This window comes from Vulpes lagopus, chromosome 4 (genome assembly GCF_018345385.1).
Source record: "Vulpes lagopus strain Blue_001 chromosome 4, ASM1834538v1, whole genome shotgun sequence".
In the NCBI taxonomy this organism is placed as follows: domain Eukaryota; kingdom Metazoa; phylum Chordata; class Mammalia; order Carnivora; family Canidae; genus Vulpes; species Vulpes lagopus.
The window spans coordinates 124,892,196-124,909,820 of NC_054827.1; the positions used below are offsets into that span (position 1 = coordinate 124,892,196).

The 17,625-nt window shown below is 42.5% G+C and overlaps 1 protein-coding gene across 4 annotated transcripts in view; it reads right to left on the bottom strand.

Annotated features, from left to right (window-relative positions):
- Positions 1-786: 786 nt before the first annotated feature.
- The window catches only part of BST1 (bone marrow stromal cell antigen 1), a 46,060-nt gene continuing 29,221 nt past the window's right edge, over positions 787-17,625 (bottom strand). For 3 of the 4 annotated variants that reach the window (XM_041752101.1, XM_041752098.1, XM_041752100.1), the window contains one exon: positions 9,679-10,388. In XM_041752101.1, the coding sequence (XP_041608035.1) occupies positions 10,283-10,388 (106 nt within the window). In that variant the 3' untranslated portion in view covers positions 9,679-10,282. Of the gene's footprint in view, positions 1,026-9,678; positions 10,389-17,625 lie in introns of those variants that run through there. The other variant, XM_041752099.1, reaches the window with a different exon arrangement.

The following is a 17,625-nucleotide window of genomic DNA, read 5'->3' on the forward strand; positions in this document are numbered from 1 at the left end:
ATAAAGGCAAGATTTGGGCCAGATTGTGAAGCCCCAGAATCCATGCACTTAGCCACAATGTTGGGCTTCCACCCCACTTGCTTCCCCGGGCTATTGTGATTTATAGTAAGAAATATTTGGTCTTCCTCCCATTCCTGGCAAAAAGCTCCTAAAACCTTTGGAATTTCCTAAATGTTGAGAAGGGTTAGGTTGTCTTTTCTTACGTTAATGGGGTAACTTTTGAACCACACCTAATGGTTGCCCAGGGAAGCCAAATAAATAGTGCTTGGCAGGTTGAAACTTTCACTCCCATCCCTTGACACCCAGGGAGGGGAAAGGGGCTAGAGATTGAATCAATCACCAACGGCCAATGATCTAATCAATCATACCTACATAACGAGGCCTCCATAAAACCCCAAAAGGATGAAGTTTGGAGAACCTCCAGGGAAGTGAACATGTGGCACCATATGGGGAGAACAAGATTTGGAAAGGGCATGGAAGCTCCTCACCCCTTCCCTATACCTCAACCTAAGTGTCTCATCTAGCTGTTCCTGAGTTCTAGCCTTTGTATTAAACCATTGATTTAGTAACTAAATGGATTTTCTGCGTTCTGTGTACTGCTCTAGCCAATTCATTGAATCCAAGGAGAAAATCATGGGAACTCCTGCTCTACAGCTGGTTAGCCAAAAGCACATGTGACAACCTGGACTTATGACTGGTGTGAAGGGGGTTAGGGCATAGCCTTGTGGGATGAGCCCTTGACCTGTGGAATATGAATGTATCTCCAGGTGGATAGTGTCAGAATTCAGTTGAGTTGTAGGTCACCCAACTGGAGTCAGAAAACTGCTTGGTGTGGGAAAACAAACAAACAAACACGTATTTGGTGATTAGAATGCCAGAAGCGAAGTGTTGTACACAGGAGAAACACAGGAAGAGGAGTATGGGATTCTTCTTTCTATTTCTCAACCCTGATAATCTTTTAAGTGCAGTATCGATGCCTTCACATAGGAACTGCTCACTGGGTCTTGGCTGGTCAGGGTGAAGCACTGTGACAAACACAAAGACAAATGGATAAAGACTCTGTCCTCAAGAGAGACATAAAAACAAATGCATTTGAAACTGGAACAAACAAACATCAAGAAGGAGGTGAGCAAAGGTACAGGATCCGGAGGCTCTGGTTCAGAACGGGGAGCTGAGAGAAGGTACCTGGAGAGCATAGAGGGTCTCTGAAGACATGAGACTAGAAAGGCAGTTTGGGGTCAAGTAGAAAGATCTTGAATATTAGATTGTAAAACATGGGCTTTATCTTGTACTGATACTCAACTAGAACTGATGCCGTTCAGATCCTAGTTTATGGTGATTTCACAGAAACCCTGGGGATGCCTGGGTGGCTCAGTGGTTGAGCATCAGCCTTTGGCTCAGGTCCTGATCCCGGGGGTTTTAGGATCCAATCCCGCATCAGGCTCCCCACAGGGAGCCTGCTTCTCCCTCTGCCTGTGTCTCTGCCTCTGTGTGTGTGTGTGTGTGTGTGTGTGTGTGTGTGTGTGTGTCTCGAATAAATAAATAAAAGAAAAAAGAAAAAAAAAGAAAAAAAGAAAAAAAAAAGATGATTGCCCTGGCAATGTTATAGAAGTTAGGATGGAGGGATGCATCAGAAGCAGGGAGAGTGGTCAGAAGGCAACTCTATGTTTGAAATCAGCATTTTAATGTGGAAAAAGTTGAGAACCTATGATTTAATGATTCTGTTATTGATTGCATCCCTGATGTCAAACAAAACCTCATGTGCTTAAAAATATGAATATGTGTTTGAATATTGAGAAAGAGTCTGCTACTTTGCATGTTGTGTAACAGAGGGTAGCTAATGCCTTTTCCTAATTTGAAGGTATTGTTTAAGATTTCTCAAGTGAGGGGTGCCTAAGTGGCTCAGTCGGTTAAGCGTCTGCTTTGGGCTCAGGTCATGTTCCCACAGCCCTAGGATGGAGCCCTGAGTGGGCTCGCTGCTCAGCAGGGGGTCTGCTTCTCCCTTCACCCCTCCCCCCATTTGTGCTCCCTCTCTCTCTGAAATAAATAAATAAAATCTTTTTAAAAAATGAAATAAAAGTTCCCAAGTGAGTAGGTATTATTATTTTTATTCAGAAAAGTTTTTTTTTTTTTTAATCAAGCATTTTTTTTTCCACAGAAACCCATTTACTCACTAGATCACTGGCAGCATCTAAAGAAGTCACAGGCCAGTGTGCTGTGAGTAGTTGTGCAAGTTGACTGGTAACCCTGGCAACCCAAAGGCGGTGAACACTGTGTTCTTAAGCCTGGTTCCAGAGACGCCTTGGCTGGAGCTCCCATGGGATTAGCCTGAGTAGCCACTGGCCCTGAGACAGACTGTGGACTGGAAGTCAGTTGGGGCCTTTTCTCTTCTTTTTTAGGTACTCAAGGTCTTATGGCACTTGTCACCTTCCCCCCTGTTCCCTTAACCCACACTAGTAGTATATTGTACATTTCAGATGTTTTATTGACGTATAGCATAAATACAGAATCATGTGTTATATTTGAATTTTTTTAATGATGCTTTTAATCTCTTTTACCATCCTTGACCTCCTTCAACAAAACGTACATGGAAAGAAAAATAAAAGGCATCTGGCTGGCTCAGTCAGTAGAGCATGCAACTCGTGATCTCAGGGTTGGGAATTCAAGACCCACGTTGGGTGTAGAGTTTACTTAAAATAAATAACTTTTTAAAAATGTCATTAAAAGAAAATTAGGGATGCCTGGGTGGCTTAGGAGTTGAGCATCTGCCTTCGGCTCAGGTTGTGATCCTGGAGTCCTGGGATCAAGTCCCACATCAAGGTCGCTTCAGGGAGCCTGCTTCTCCTTCTGCCTCTCTCTCTCCGTGTCTCTCATGAATAAAAACATGAAAAAATCTTTTAAAAAAAGAAAATTAAAGAAAACTAAATAATCACCCACCCTGCATTTTCTTCTCTGAAGCCCAGTTCATCAGCATGTCCATCCTCTCATGAAGACCCATGTGGTGTGTTCACTTTGTCCCAGGCATGGCTGGGCCAGGGATGCAAAGATGGGTGATCTTTAATGAAACCACAGTCCCAAACAATGACAAGACAGTGGAGATGGACCATGTTAGGGGAATTCACAGGGGGGCTGGGGGATAAAGAAGTGAAGAACAACCAAGGCTCCATGGGAAAAGATGCCAGAGGATTCAGTGAGGAGGTGATTCTTGAGGTGGGTCTTTTTTTTTTTTTTTTAAAGATTTATTTATTTATTTAGAGAGAAAGAGAGGCAGAGACACAGGCAGAGGGAGAAGCAGGCTCCATGTAGGGAGCCCGACGTGGGACTCGATCCCGGGTCTCCAGGATCCCAACCCGGGCTGCAGGCAGCACTAAACCGCTGCGCCACCGGGGCTGCCCTTGAGGTGGGTCTTAAATATGGTCTCCCAAAGTACGGCAGAGCAGGAAGGGCAATCAACACAGAGAGACATGTTCAAGACCCCTAGGACTGGGAGAGTAGGGCACATCTGGGTAATGACAGCTACGCGGTTTGATGGTGCCCGGCTGGGTACAGCTTCTTTTAAGAAGCTAACAGACACCACACTTACAAACCATACCAGTGGCCATAGTAATGAACATCCCACCACATGCCAGATCTTCTCAGATTTCACTCCTCTCCATTCTTTCTCCCACTGTCCATTTACTTAAACTATTTGGAGCCACCCAGTTCCCAACCTCACCCACTCCCTGTGTAGCAGTACCCCCAGGGAGCCCCAGAGTGTCCTGGCTTGGAGGAAGGAATCTACTGTTCCAAGGTGCCTGAGTGTCTGCCGGGCACGGAAGGTGGAAAGTATGACATTAGCTTCAGGAAGCAAACCCAGCCGGTGTCCATATCCTAGGTAAGAGCCGTGCTAGGAAGTCTCAGATGGTCCAACATGTTAGGTCTAAGAAAGCCCCAGAGCAAAACTGGCATTTAAAGAGAAGAGTCAACACCAAACAGAAGTTCTGTTTCTTATCTGGCACTCAGGACTCAGCAGTTGAGTATCGGCCTTGGGCTCAGGTTGTGATTCTGGGGACCTGGGATAAAGGACTTATTCACTGGATATTTAGTAAGCATCTATTACGTGCCAAGCAGTGGGCCAGGAGCTGAAGATACAGCCTGTGCATCGCTGCCGCAGCTGCTGTTGGCAAGCACCCCACAGCCGGCCAAGTGTTAAAGCTAGTGGCCTTCCTGCCTAGTCCACTGGGTGTCTCCTCTGATTGGCCAGGCTGTGCCACAAAGGCTATGTTTTTAATGCCACCTTTGGTCCCTGGCCTTGTTTTTAACAAATGTATAATTACAAAGTGAAAAAAGGAAAGAAAAACAAACACACACACACTGAACCTGACCTATGTTGAGAAGTTGATCAGGGAAGGCTTTATGGAGGAAGAGAGACCCTTGAGCTGAGATCCAGATGATGAGACACCATCATTTACTGGGGGGAAATGGTAGACACAAAAAGTGGAGGTGGTGACTCAAAGCGCTATCTGCGGGCTGTGCAGCGCCTGATGCTCTGCACTGTACTGCTGTAGGTACAGAGGTTAGAAAGAACGTGCACAGCGAGGGGCCTCACAACCAGTGGGACAAGCCCAGGCAAGCGGCCATGCGGCCCTGCGCACACGGGCAGAAGCGGCCCTTCTGCATGGGGGATGCTCTCTTCACCAATGCAAAGCCGGATAAACTATCAAAACATGGACACATGGCTGAGCCAAGTCACCTCTTCCCTTGGCCTTTGGCTGGGGAGAATTTCAATTAGAATTGAAGGTTGATCAGTCCAGATGTGGAAGAGAATCCACTCCAGCCAGTTTAAGCAGAAAGCAAGCATAGAATCTCCAGGAGAGCCACGGAAAGAAACTTCCAGACTGTGAAACCCCAAGGCCAAATTAACTATCTGACTGCCCGGCAGAGATCCTGAGCCTGCCCCTGGGCATGGTTGCAGCAGCCATGGCAGCACTAAGACCCCACTGCCACTACCCTTCCCCCTGGACAGTCTGACTCCTTGGCCACATCTCCTTCTTACCTCTCCCCTGAAGGGAAGCCTCATAGGTGTACACCTGACCGGTGAGCTTTATGTCATGTGTCTGTGTCCCAGCTTCAAGGGCTACTGGGAAAGCAAGCTGTTAGTTTCTTTCTTGGGAAAGTGGACTTAGAAGGTAAGAAAGCCCCCAAGCATATGAAATGTGGTCCAGTGGAGCCAACAGGGGTGTTTTCACCTGTTGTGCTGGAGACCTATAGTCAACCCTGGAGGAATCCTTTTCTAGGATTGGGCACAGCTAGTGCCTCCATTGTTCTGTTTCTTATCTATGAAACAGAGCCACCTAACACTAAATAAAATGCCTTGTCTGGCACTCAGGACCAGCTACACAGTTTGCAGGACCCAGTGAAAAATATAATTGCTGGGCTCCTTGTTCAGAAATTTAGAATTTAGGGATGCCTGGGTGACACAGCAGTTGAGTATCGGCCTTGGGCTCAGGTTGTGATTCTGGGGTCCTGGGATAAAGTCCCAGGGACCTCCTGCAGGGAGCCTGCTTCTCCCTCTGCCTATGTCTCTCTCACTCTCACTCTCTCTCTCTCTCTCTGTCTCAGTCTCTCATGAATAAATACTTTTTTTTTTTTTTTAATTTAGAATTAAGGGGCACCTGGGTGGTTCAGTTAGTTAAGTGTCTGCCTTCGGCTTGGGTCATGATCTCAGGGTCCTGGGATCCAGCCCAGAGTCAGGCTCCCTGCTTAGTGGAGAGTCTGTTTCTCCCTCTCCTCTGTGCTTGTGCTCTCTCTCGCTATCTCTGTCTCTCTCTGTCTCTTTCTCTCTCTCTCAAATCAATAAATAAATAAAATCTTTTTAAAAATTTAGAATTTAAGGACAGAGACAGAAGAGCATGAGACCAAGCTGGACCCTTCTGAGCATGAGTCCTTGTGCACCTGCACAGATCACATGCCTTTGAGGCTGGTTCTGCTTCCTCCTTCCTCTGCAGCCAGTAATATAGTGTTGTGTGAACACTTGTCAAATCTAGTGTTGCTAGACACAACAGGAAGAGATCGGAACTTAAATGATGTTCTTTTTTTTTTTTTAAGATTTTATTTATTCATGAGACATACAGAGAGGGGCAGAGACATAGGCAGAGGGAGAAGCAGGCTCCCTGCAGAGAGCCTGATGCAGAACTCGATTCCAGGACCCCAGGATCACAACCTGACCCAAAGGTAGATGCTCAACCACTAAGTCACCCAAGCATCCCTCAAATGGTATTCTTTATAACACAATATCTAGTAAGGTCTGGATCCTTCTAGAAACCTATTAGAGTTCATTTGGGGGGCATCACGTTGCAACCTACATAATGAAGAACAAATGATAAAACTCCAAGGCTAAACTGAGAAAAAGAGTTGCTTTGGCAAGCTTGGTCATCCTGCCTGTCCTCATAACAATGCCCTCCTGCTTGTCATGGGATATGATTTGTCATAGTGGGTGAACTAAGGCAGGATTTTGAAATTACAAAGGTTTTCTTTCTCCTTTCTTTCCTTCCTTCCTCCCTCCTCCCACTTTCTTCCTTCTTTTCTTTCTTCCTCTCTTTCTTTCTTTCTCATATAAACTTTGGTCAGTTATATCCTTTGAAGCTAAAGTAAGACATCCATGGACTGATATTGCATGCCAACAGCTACAAGTAGTTACGACTTATGTAAAAAGAGAAAACGTCCCAAAATTCAGCCATTAAAATACCAGGGTTCTCGAAAACTCCATAGGGGGATGCCTGAGTGACTCAGTAGTTGAGTGTCTGCCTTTGGCTCATGGTTTGATCCCAGGGCCCTGAGATCATGATCTGAGCTGAAGGCAGATGCTTAGCCAACTGAGCCACCCAGGCACCCCTAATTGCCATGTAAGTGTAAGTCTAATTTCTGCCTGCAGTGCTCAGGTGGTTTGAGTAGGGGGTATAACAATGTCAGCCCTTGGAAGTGAGATGGAAAGCAGGATGTTACCCTGACAGGTGTCCTTAAACATGCTGAGACAAGGAGGAGAGATGCAAGATAGAAGGGAAGTCCAGTATGGGGACAAGAGAGACTGTCTTGTGTCAAAGTGCAAGAGAGAAGCAAAAGCAAAGATGGTATACGGATAGCAGGGTTGGAAATCTCACAAAGATTGAGAACACTGATAGAGGAAGGAGTCTGTTTAGATGGTTCTGGAACACATTCAAGGATTCTTAACATTTGTGGGGTCTTATTTAGGACAGCAGATTAGTAAAGCACTCCAACTCTGGTTGCAAAAACTCCCTTCCACTTACTAGCTTTGTGACCTTGAGGAAGTGATTTGTCAGGCCTGTTTCCTTGTCTACAAAATGAGGATAGTGATAGCGATAGTGATAATTCTATGGATGATTAAATCATTTATCAAACATTTGTAACACTGCCCAGTTGATGATAGGAACTCAATGAATACTATCTGTAGTCGTGATAGTGATGGTGATGGTGATGATAATGAAGGTGGCTGATGATAGTAGTCAAGGAGGTTCTCTGGTCTCTCCTGCCAGAGCACCAGGGTGCAGCCAATGAGCCTATGGATGCCACAAGGGTGGGGTAACAGTGGGAGAGGAGGAACCAGGGGAAAAGAGATGGAAGGCACAAGGAACTAGTCAAGAGGTCCTGGTGTCATTCCCAATGAGAGAGACTGAGGCCTGCCTAGGGCAGTGTCTGAGATACTCTAGATATTCATGGGGTTATGTTATGCGTGTGTATGTTATACACAGCGATCATCAAGCTGTGCAGTTTTCCAACTTTAGAGCAAATATTTGGTACTGTCAGGAGGGCCTGACAGAGAGACAAGGTCCGTTAGAATAAGAGAGAGCCCTGGACTCGGGACTGCATATTTGAGGAATGGCTCTGCTACCCTTGGGCAATCTCTTTGCCTCTAGGGAGACTTACAGGCTCTCCAGGAGGTGAAAAAGCTCCCACCCTCTGCCAGTTTCTGGCTGCTTGGGCATCAGAAGCAGTGAGTTTTCATATCTGAACTTCCCTCACTTGCTTTACATAAGGAAACAAATGAGAACAGAGAGGTGTCTGTGACAAGGTTTTTTTTTTTTTTTTTTAAGATTTTATTTATTTATTCATGAGAGAGAGAGAGAGAAGCAGAGACCCAGACAGAGGGAGAAGCAGGCTCCATGCAGGGAGCCCAATGTGGGACTCGATCCCAGGACTCCAGGATCACGCTCTGGGCCGAAGGCAGGCGCTAAACCACTGAGCCACCGAGGGATCCCCCTGTGACAAGCTTTGGGCTGGTTTTTGTCTTCTGGAAATGTTTTGTGTCAGTTCAAATGATCACACATATAATGATAGGTGCTTGTGTGTATGTGTGTGCATATTTCTCTTTTTCTTTTTTTTTAATTTTTTTTAATTTTTATTTATTATTTATGTATTATAGTCACAGAGAGAGAGAGAGAGAGAGAGGCAGAGACACAGGCAGAGGGAGAAGCAGGCTCATGCACCGGGAGCCCGATGTGGGATTCGATCCCGGGTCTCCAGGATCGCGCCCTGGGCCAAAGGCAGGCGCCAAACCGCTGCGCCACCCAGGGATCCCCTATTTCTCTTTTTCTGATTATAAATGTAATGCATGCTCATTAGAGAACATCTGGAAAATACAAAAAGCCAAAAGTCAAAAGTAGGAATCATTGATAAGATCACTACCCAGAGATAATTGCTCTATCTTTGGTTTATTGCTTTTCCTTTCTTTTTTTTTTTTTTTTTAAGAATTTATTTATTTATTCACGAGAGACACACACACACACACAGAGAGAGGCAGAGACACAAGCAGAGGGAGAAGCAGGCTCCACACAAGGAGCCCCATGTGGGACAGATCCCGGGTCTCCAGGATCACACCCTGGACTGAAGACGGCACTAAACCACTGAGCAACCCAGGCTGCCCTATTGCTTTTCCTTTCATCCATTTACAATATGTGTGTCATACAAACACACCTACCTAATAGAATGTAACATTTGTATTATATTTTAGGTCTTATATCTTATTTCTTGCATTATTTATTGTTGACATTTTCCTATGTGATTAAATGTTCTTTGAAAACATTTCAGTTACATACAGAGAAATTTATTCTTTTTGATGTACAGTTCTGAGTGTTGGCAAATACATAAATTCAGGTTACCACCACAATAAAGATACAGGTCAATTTCTTACTGCCCCAGAATTCCCTCACACTGCCCCGCTGTAGTTATTATTCCCCCTAGTCCTAATCCCTGGCAACCACTGATCTATTCTCCATTCCTACAGTTTTGCCTCTTCCAAAATGTCATATAAGTTGAATAATACAATACGTAGCCTATTGGTCTGGCTTCTTTTATTTGCACAGTGCATCTCAGCGTTACTCATGTTGCTGCATATACCAATAGCTGTTTACTTTCTATTGATAAATATATAGAGAGTGTTGCTGAGTACTGTTCAGATGTATCTCAGTTAGTTCATCCATTTACCAACTGAAGGATATTTGGGTTAGTAAACATGACTTTTACCAGTTGGATGATATTCCATGCTACGGATATACCAAACCATATGAAGACGGTTGTCTCTTATCAGACATTGTGAGTTTCTCCCCAGCCCCCACTCTATTATAAATAATCATTAAATGAACCATTTTTTAAAATTGAATTATTTATTTATTTGACAGAGAGAGCAGGGGGAGGGGCAGATGGAAAGGGAGAACGAGAAGCAGACTCCTTGCTGAGCAGGGAACCCGACACAGGGCTCGATCCTAGGACCTGAGGTCACAACCTGAGCCAAAGTCAGACACTTAATTGATCAAGCCACCCAGGTGCTCCTAAATGAACATCTTTATACATAAATCTTTGTATGCCAAATATATGCATATACACATTTATATAGCTCTATCAATAAGCATGCAGTGTGCCCTGCTGAGGATAAAGGAAAATACAGAAAAAATACAAAATTTAGTTCTATTAGAATTTCCTAAAAATACTTTTTATACAGCAATAATCTGGGTCTCAATGCTTTGTACTATTATGAAATAAGAAACTAATAACTTGATTTAATTCTAATCCAGCAATTTTAACCTATTAAATAGGACTAGATGAATTTCTTGTCTCTGAAATTTCGAGCATGTGTATCATTGAAAACCCCTCTCAGGATATTATTTTTCCAGTAGTAAGTCCCATCAGACAGCGGAATCACTTGGTATGCACAGAACAAGAAGGATGAATGTGCAAAGGGTAGGGTTCAGGGCTGGGGGATATTAGGGCAGCATAGCTGAATTTCTGGTTACAGTTGAATAGCTGAAGCCAGAGCCACTAAGAAAGGAGTGATAAGGCTGCCACCATATTCTGACCAGAGAGGTGGGACTTCTCTTTGAATAGATGCTGCTGCTCTACAAATCAAAAAGGAAATAAAGAAAATTTCAGTATTGGTGTGTGGCACCTACTGTCAAAAATATACATACACGCACACTGCAGAAAAGATGAAATAGTAGAGACAGCATAAAATGAAAAGTAAAAGTGCCTTAGACTCCCCATTCTTACTTTCCACAGAGAATCACTGTTGACAATTTGAGTTGTCTTCCAAGGAATGTGACATCTATGCATACATTGTGCAAGCACCTACACACACTTTCACATATCTTTTTATTTAAGCATAAATGGAATCTGCAACTTGTTTCACCTGACATCATATTTTGGATATACATCCATATTGTACATATTAATTACTTCATTCTTCCTCATGGATGAATTCTTACTGTATGAATATACCATAAAGCTACCAACTTCCCTATTGATGAACATTGCATCATTGGAGTTTAACCGACAAGGAAAAACCTATCTTGACATAAAGACACCAAGAGAGGACCCGGCCAAAAATGGACTCTGGTCATAGCAAACAGAGTCTGATAACTGACTGGATGTTTTAAAATGGAAATTACTGAATTTTTAAAAGACAAAAGATACATTTTTTAAAATCATGAAACAATCTAATGTTGGCTTGGCAATTTATCCCTCCAATCGAGGGCTGATCACCCATTTCTGTTCATGTTTATTGCAGCAGTATTTACAAAAGCGAAATATGGAAGCAACCTAAGTGTCCATCCATAGACAAATGAATAAGGAGGACATGGTGTGTACACACACACACACACACACACACACACACAGAGGAATATTACACAGCCATAAAAAGGTGAGATCTTATAATCTGCAACAACATAAAAGGACCTAGAGGGTATTATGGTAAATGAGGTAAGTCAGACAAAGAAAGACAAATACCATATGATTCACTCCTATGTGAAATCTAAAAGAAAAAATCAAATGAATAAAAAAAAATCAAAAAGCGGAGTCAAACGTGTGAACATAGAGAACCAACTGATGGTTACCAGATGGGAGGAGGATGGGAGGATGGGCAAAATGGTGGAAGATACAGGCTTCCAGTTATGCCACAAATAAGTCACGAGAAAAAAAGCTCAGCATAGGGAATACAGTCAATGATACTGTAATAAACTTACCTGGTAACAGGTGGCAGCTGCACTTGTGTGAGCACAGCATAGTGTATTAACTTGTTGAATGACTATATAATATGTCTGTAACTAATGTAATATTGTGTGTCATTTTATTTTATTTTTTTTTAAAGATTTTATTTATTTATTTATGATAGTCACACAGAGAGAGAGAGAGAGGCAGAGATATAGGCAGAGGGAGAAGCAGGCTCCATGCACCGGGAACCCGACGTGGGATTCGATCCCGGGTCTCCAGGATCGCGCCCTGGGCCAAAGGCAGGCGCTAAACCGCTGCGCCACCCAGGGATCCCTGTGTGTCATTTTAAAAATTAAGATTTTACTTATTCCTGAGAGACAGAGAGGCATAGGCAGAGGGAGAAGCAGGCTCCCTGTTCTGGAACTTCATCCCAGGACCCCAGGATCATGACCTGAGCCGAAGGCAGATGCCCAATGAACTGAGTCAACCAGGTGTCCCCAAGAAATTTTTAATAAAAATAAGATAATCTTAAGCAGCCCACAACTTTGTACTAGGGCTCCTCCTGCTGGACATTTTCTACAATTGCACTTCTGATTCAGTTACTATCTAACTCGATTTACTCAAAATTGATTTTTTTGTTGTTTTTAAAATAATACAAGGATATATTTATTTTATTCTTTTTGAAAAAAGATTTTTAGGGGCACCTGGGTGGCTCAGTCAGTTAAACGTATGTCTCTGGTTTAGGTCATGATCTCAGGATGCTGGGATCCAGCCCAGAGTCAGGCTTACTGCTCAGAGGGAATCTGCTTCTCCCTCTCCCTGCCAACGGGGCTCTTGTGTGTTCCTTCTCTCTCTCTCTCCTCTCTCTCTCTCTCTCAAATAAGTAAAAAACAAAACAAAACAAAAACCACAAAGAAAGAAAAATCCCTATTTAATTCAAAAAATTGAGAGAGAGAGAGCACACGCATGGAGGTGCAAAGGGAGAGGGAGAAGGAGAGCACACTACCTGCTGAGCACGGAGCCCAATGCAAGGCTCGATCTGGCAACACTGAGTTCATGACCTGAGCCAAAATTAAGAGTCGGATGCTTAACTGACTGGGCCATCCAGGCACCCCTCTGTTTATTCTTTTAGAAAAATAAAATATTACAGAACAAAACACAGTTATAATGAGGACCTCCATTCTTTTCCAGTTCTCACTCCCTTTCCTAGAAGGAATCACTGATAACAATTTGAGTTCATCTCCTTAGATCTATTCCATCATTGATGTCCATTATCATGGACAAATAGAAACATACGGTTTTGTTTTCCTTTGCTTTTCATGACTGGATTCATGTTCTGGGCATTGATCTGTCACATTTTAACTTAAACTTTACCTATCCACATGCTTGAGGGTAGCTTTCATGCAAAGAAAAAACACTACTTGCAGTTACTTTGGTTTAAAATTTTTCTAGCTATTAAACTTATAAATCCAAAACCCTGATTTCCTCATACATTTATTTCATTTATGAATCATATTTTTCTATTTAAAACCTGGGGGTGGGTGGCATCTGATTGGCTCAATTGGTAGAGCATACAACTCTGGATGTTGGTGTTATGAGTTCAAGTCCCACACTGGGGCTAAAGCTTACTTTATTATTTTTTTTAAGATTTTATTTATGTATTTGAGAGAGAAAGAGAGAGAGAGAGAGAAAGAAAGAGAGTGAGCATGAATGGAGGGTGAGGCACAGGGGAAGCAGACGCCCCAGCTGAGCAGGAAGCCCTACTTGAGCTCCATCTCAGGACCCTGGGATCATGACCTGAATCAAAGACAGACACATAACCAACCGAGCCATCCAGGCACCCCTAAAGCTTACTTAAAAAAATAGGGACTTCTGATAACTTTTTTTAAAAGATTTTATTTATTTATTCATGAGAGACACAGAGAGAGAGGCAGAGACATAGGCAGAGGGAGAAGCAGGCTCCCTGTGGGGAACCTGATGTAGGACTCAATCCCAGGACCCCAGGATCCCAGGATCACGCCCTGGGCGAAAGCAGATGTTCAACTGTTGTGCACCTAGGTGTCCCTGATAACTTTTTTAAAAAAGTAATCTCTGTGCCCAGCATGGGGTTTGAACTCAAGAGCCCAAGATCCAGCTCCAGCTACAGACTGAACCAGCCAGGTGCTCCTGAAAATAACTTTTAAGGGGACTTCATTCTTACTCAAATTTCCTTGCATATTTTTAACTCGGGTTATTTTAGGCTAAGTTATTTTAAATTTATCTTTTTAAACATTACATTTTCTTTTTTAAATACTTCAAATTACTTTCAATGAGCAACATCTCAAATACTTGATTCTAGTAAATCTATTAAGTGGACAAGATTTCATCTTAATTCTCTTAAACATTACATTTCTGGCTAAAAACTTAGTAAAATCTCATAACTTTCAACTAAAAATCCAAGTCTGAAACAGTTATTTAATGGTTACATATACATTTGGAATCATAGGGCTATTCCAATAGCTATTTTTATATGCTCAATCCTATAAAATGTTGCAACTAAAATAAATACTAAAAAATGCAAGTCATTCCTAAATTTACCACATAAACTATTAATAACATGAGTTGAATTTATATAAGCAGTTGTTTTCCATTCTAAACTTTTGCAGATTAAAAGTCTTTTACTCCACTATTCCTAAACAAGCTGAGCTTGGGATGCCCACTTCTGTGTCTTGAAGTGTATTGGGAGAGGAGGGACAACTCATTTTGGACAGAGAATTCAGGCCAAGATGAGAGATTTGATGTTTCTCCTTGACCCTGACTGACACAGTGAGTCCTATTTCAATAACATAAGTACATCTATTTTTCTCATATCATCACCAATCCCATAGATTACCCTTGTACTGAATTTTTGGCCAAAACTTTAGCCTATTAGCCTTTAAGGTTGTTTCCTACATATTTTTTCATTTTAATTGTTCATGAGAATTTCTCCATATTGCTGTATGATTATCCCACCACTGTTCTTCCCAACTCAGTTTTATGGAGATATACTCTACATACAATATTTACATTCTATTCCATCCAGTAAATGTAATCCTTTGATGTAACCACTCATTTCTCATTGGATATTTAGGTCCAGCTTCCAATGCTTGAACTTTGGATTCAGAATTATAAACAATGCTTTCATGAACATCTTTGAGCATATAGGTTGCGCCCACATTCTGAATCGTTTCTTTAGAAGAGGGTACCAAGGGCACCTGGGTGGCTCAGTCAGTTAAGTATCTGCCTTTGGCTTGGGTCATGATCTGGGGTCCTGGGATCTAGCCCCACATCCAGCTCCCAGCTCAGTGGGGAGCCTGCTTCTCCCTCTCCTGCTCCCCCTGCTTGTGCACTCTCTCTCTGTCAAATAAATAAATAAAATCCTAGAAAACAACAAGAACAACAAAAGAGAGTATCAGAAGTATCCTAAGGTCTGACTTTAGGTCAAAGATCATGAATATTTTTAAAATTCCTGATATATATTGTCAAATTGTTCTCCCAAAGCAATTTACAAACTTACAATGGCATCAAGCATTAAATAACACTCTTAAAATATTTTTTCACTATTTTTGGCTAAGGTACATCCAAGATGTTGAGGTGAAAATTGTACCTCATTAAATTTGCATCTCATTATATAAGAAAGATGAAATAATTCTCCATATTTGCCATTTGGGGGATCATCTGCAAATCATGCATCAATATTCTTAGTTAAGTTGTTTAAAAAAGAGATCAGTGTTATGGGCATTAAGGAGGGCATGTGATATGATGAGCACTGGGTGTTACATGTGATTGATGAATTACTTATCTCTACATCCTACATCTGAAACTAATAATGTACTATATGTTGGCTAATGGAATTTAAAAAAAAGTTTTTTAAGTAAATGAAAAGAAAAGAAAGAGAGAGAAAGATAAGTAAAATTCCTTCCAGGATAAAGAAAGTGGAAGAAAATCTGGCAGAGTGAAAGAGGGTTTTATTCTTGACATTCAATGGAATTGGGAAAGAACTGTCATGAATAAATCTACTCAACAATTGCTAGAAGAATGCCCAAAGTAAAGAGTAGATTGGGTACTTTAAATCCCTTCCTTATCTGCTGTGGTATGAACCACAATGACATCTTGAGGCAATGTGGTTTGGTGGGAAAAACAAGGACTTGACATACAGACTTGGGCTATATTTCTGGCTCTAGCCAGTCCTGAATGACTTTAAGAGATTACTTAACCCATGGGATCACATTGCACACCTTCCAGGAATGTGGTTGGAAGGAAACAAGATGATGACTTCAGACTGCCAGCCTGGAAGCCTGACATGTCCAAAGTCCTCAGAAATTCCTGAGGACAGGTAGGGAGAGCCACCCTCATTCACCTGACACGTTCTGCACTAGAGGAGGTAAACTGAAGCACAGTGTGCCAGGGTGGCACCACCTGCCTGTTTCAGCAATGGCCGTGTAGGGTGCCATGGTTTCACAAAAAGAAACTTTGCATGATCTGTATCTGTAGAAAGCTGACAGTCTACTTAAGGAGACAAGGAATAAAACCATAAAGACCTAAGTTACAAAAAAAAAAAAAAAGACCTAAGTTACACTGTAACACTAAGGATATCTACCTCCCCAGGCCTTTTGAAGAAGTCCTCAGCTCACTGGATTGCCTATCCTATTAAATCCCTCCAACAACCTTTTTCCTCTTCTCTCCACCTAAGTGAGCTATTAGTTTCTGTTTCTTGCAATCAAAATCTGCAATTTATATATACAATACTAACCAGATGTGTCTCCAAGTCTTATAGGACATTTGTTATTCCTTTCAACTGCCTGGCTGAATTGAGACATTCTTTGTCTCAAATCCATGCCTCCTCAGAGTTAAAACCAATCATTTGTTCATTTACTCATTCATTTCTAAGTGCCTACCTGGTTACAGGCTACGTGCTAATCTCTTGGGGCATATCCATCAGTGAACAAAACAGGTAAAAGTCCCTGTTCCTTCTGGGGCTTACGTTCTAACATGTGGGAGACAGGCAGTAAAGAATAAACTTAATGAGCAGGTATGTCGGAAGATGATAAACACTACAGAAAGAAAAATAGAGCATCATAAAGGGTTTCACAGAACAATCTATGGTGCAGGCTGTAATTTCAAGTACCGGGGTCAACATAACTTCATGGAGGCAAGATAGGAGCTAATAAAGTAGGTGAGAGACCCACATGGACAGAGAGGGGAAGGATTTCCAGGCAGAATGGACACTGTAGGCAAAGGCCCTAGGGCAAGAATGTGCCTGGCATGTTCCAGGATACCACTGTGGCTGAGGGGCAGAAAGCAGAAGGGAGCAGGAAAGAAGTCTGAGTGAAATGGGCCAGGGCAGGATGCTCTGCTCTGACTCAGCGAAGGAACAACTGCAGAGTTGTGAGCAGATGAATCACATGACTAAATTGTTAAAGAACTACACTCTATGTGTATGTTTGGAAGTTTCCCTAATAAACAATTAAAATAAAGGCTAGGGGCACCCGGGTTGTTCAGTGGTTGAGCATTTCCCTTTGACTCAGGTCATGATCACGAGGTCTTCGGATCGGGTCTTGCATCAGGCTCCCTATCGGGAGCCTGTTTTTCCCTCTACCTATGTCTCTGCCTCTCTCTCTGTCTCTCGTGAATAAATAAAGTATTTTAAAAAATAAAATAAAAGGCCAACTCTAGCAGCTGGGTTTAAAAGAAGCCATGAGGGATGGGACAAAGTGGAAGCATGGAGACTCATTAGGGTCTACTCAGTAATCCAGGTAGGTGATGGCCGGGCTGGTCCCAGTAGGTGACTGTATATTTCTTCCTTTTCTCTCTGCATCTGTCTCTCTCTTTCCAATGGCTAGTTATAAAAATGAACAAAATATTCTATGTAATGCACACTACACAGTGTCTCGCATGCAGCCCTGATTAATACTCTTCCTCTTGTAGATGACAGAATGGGTCCTATGGACATGAGGGAGCACCCACAATCTGTAACTGCTGCATCAGGGCAGGCTCTGCTCTGCCAACATGGCAGGAGTTCAGCTCACTTGGGCACATGTTCATTTAAACCTGCACTGATCCAATGGCTCAGAGAGACTGCAAAGTGCAGTGCAGAAGCACAAAACTTACTCTGCAGCCAGGTTA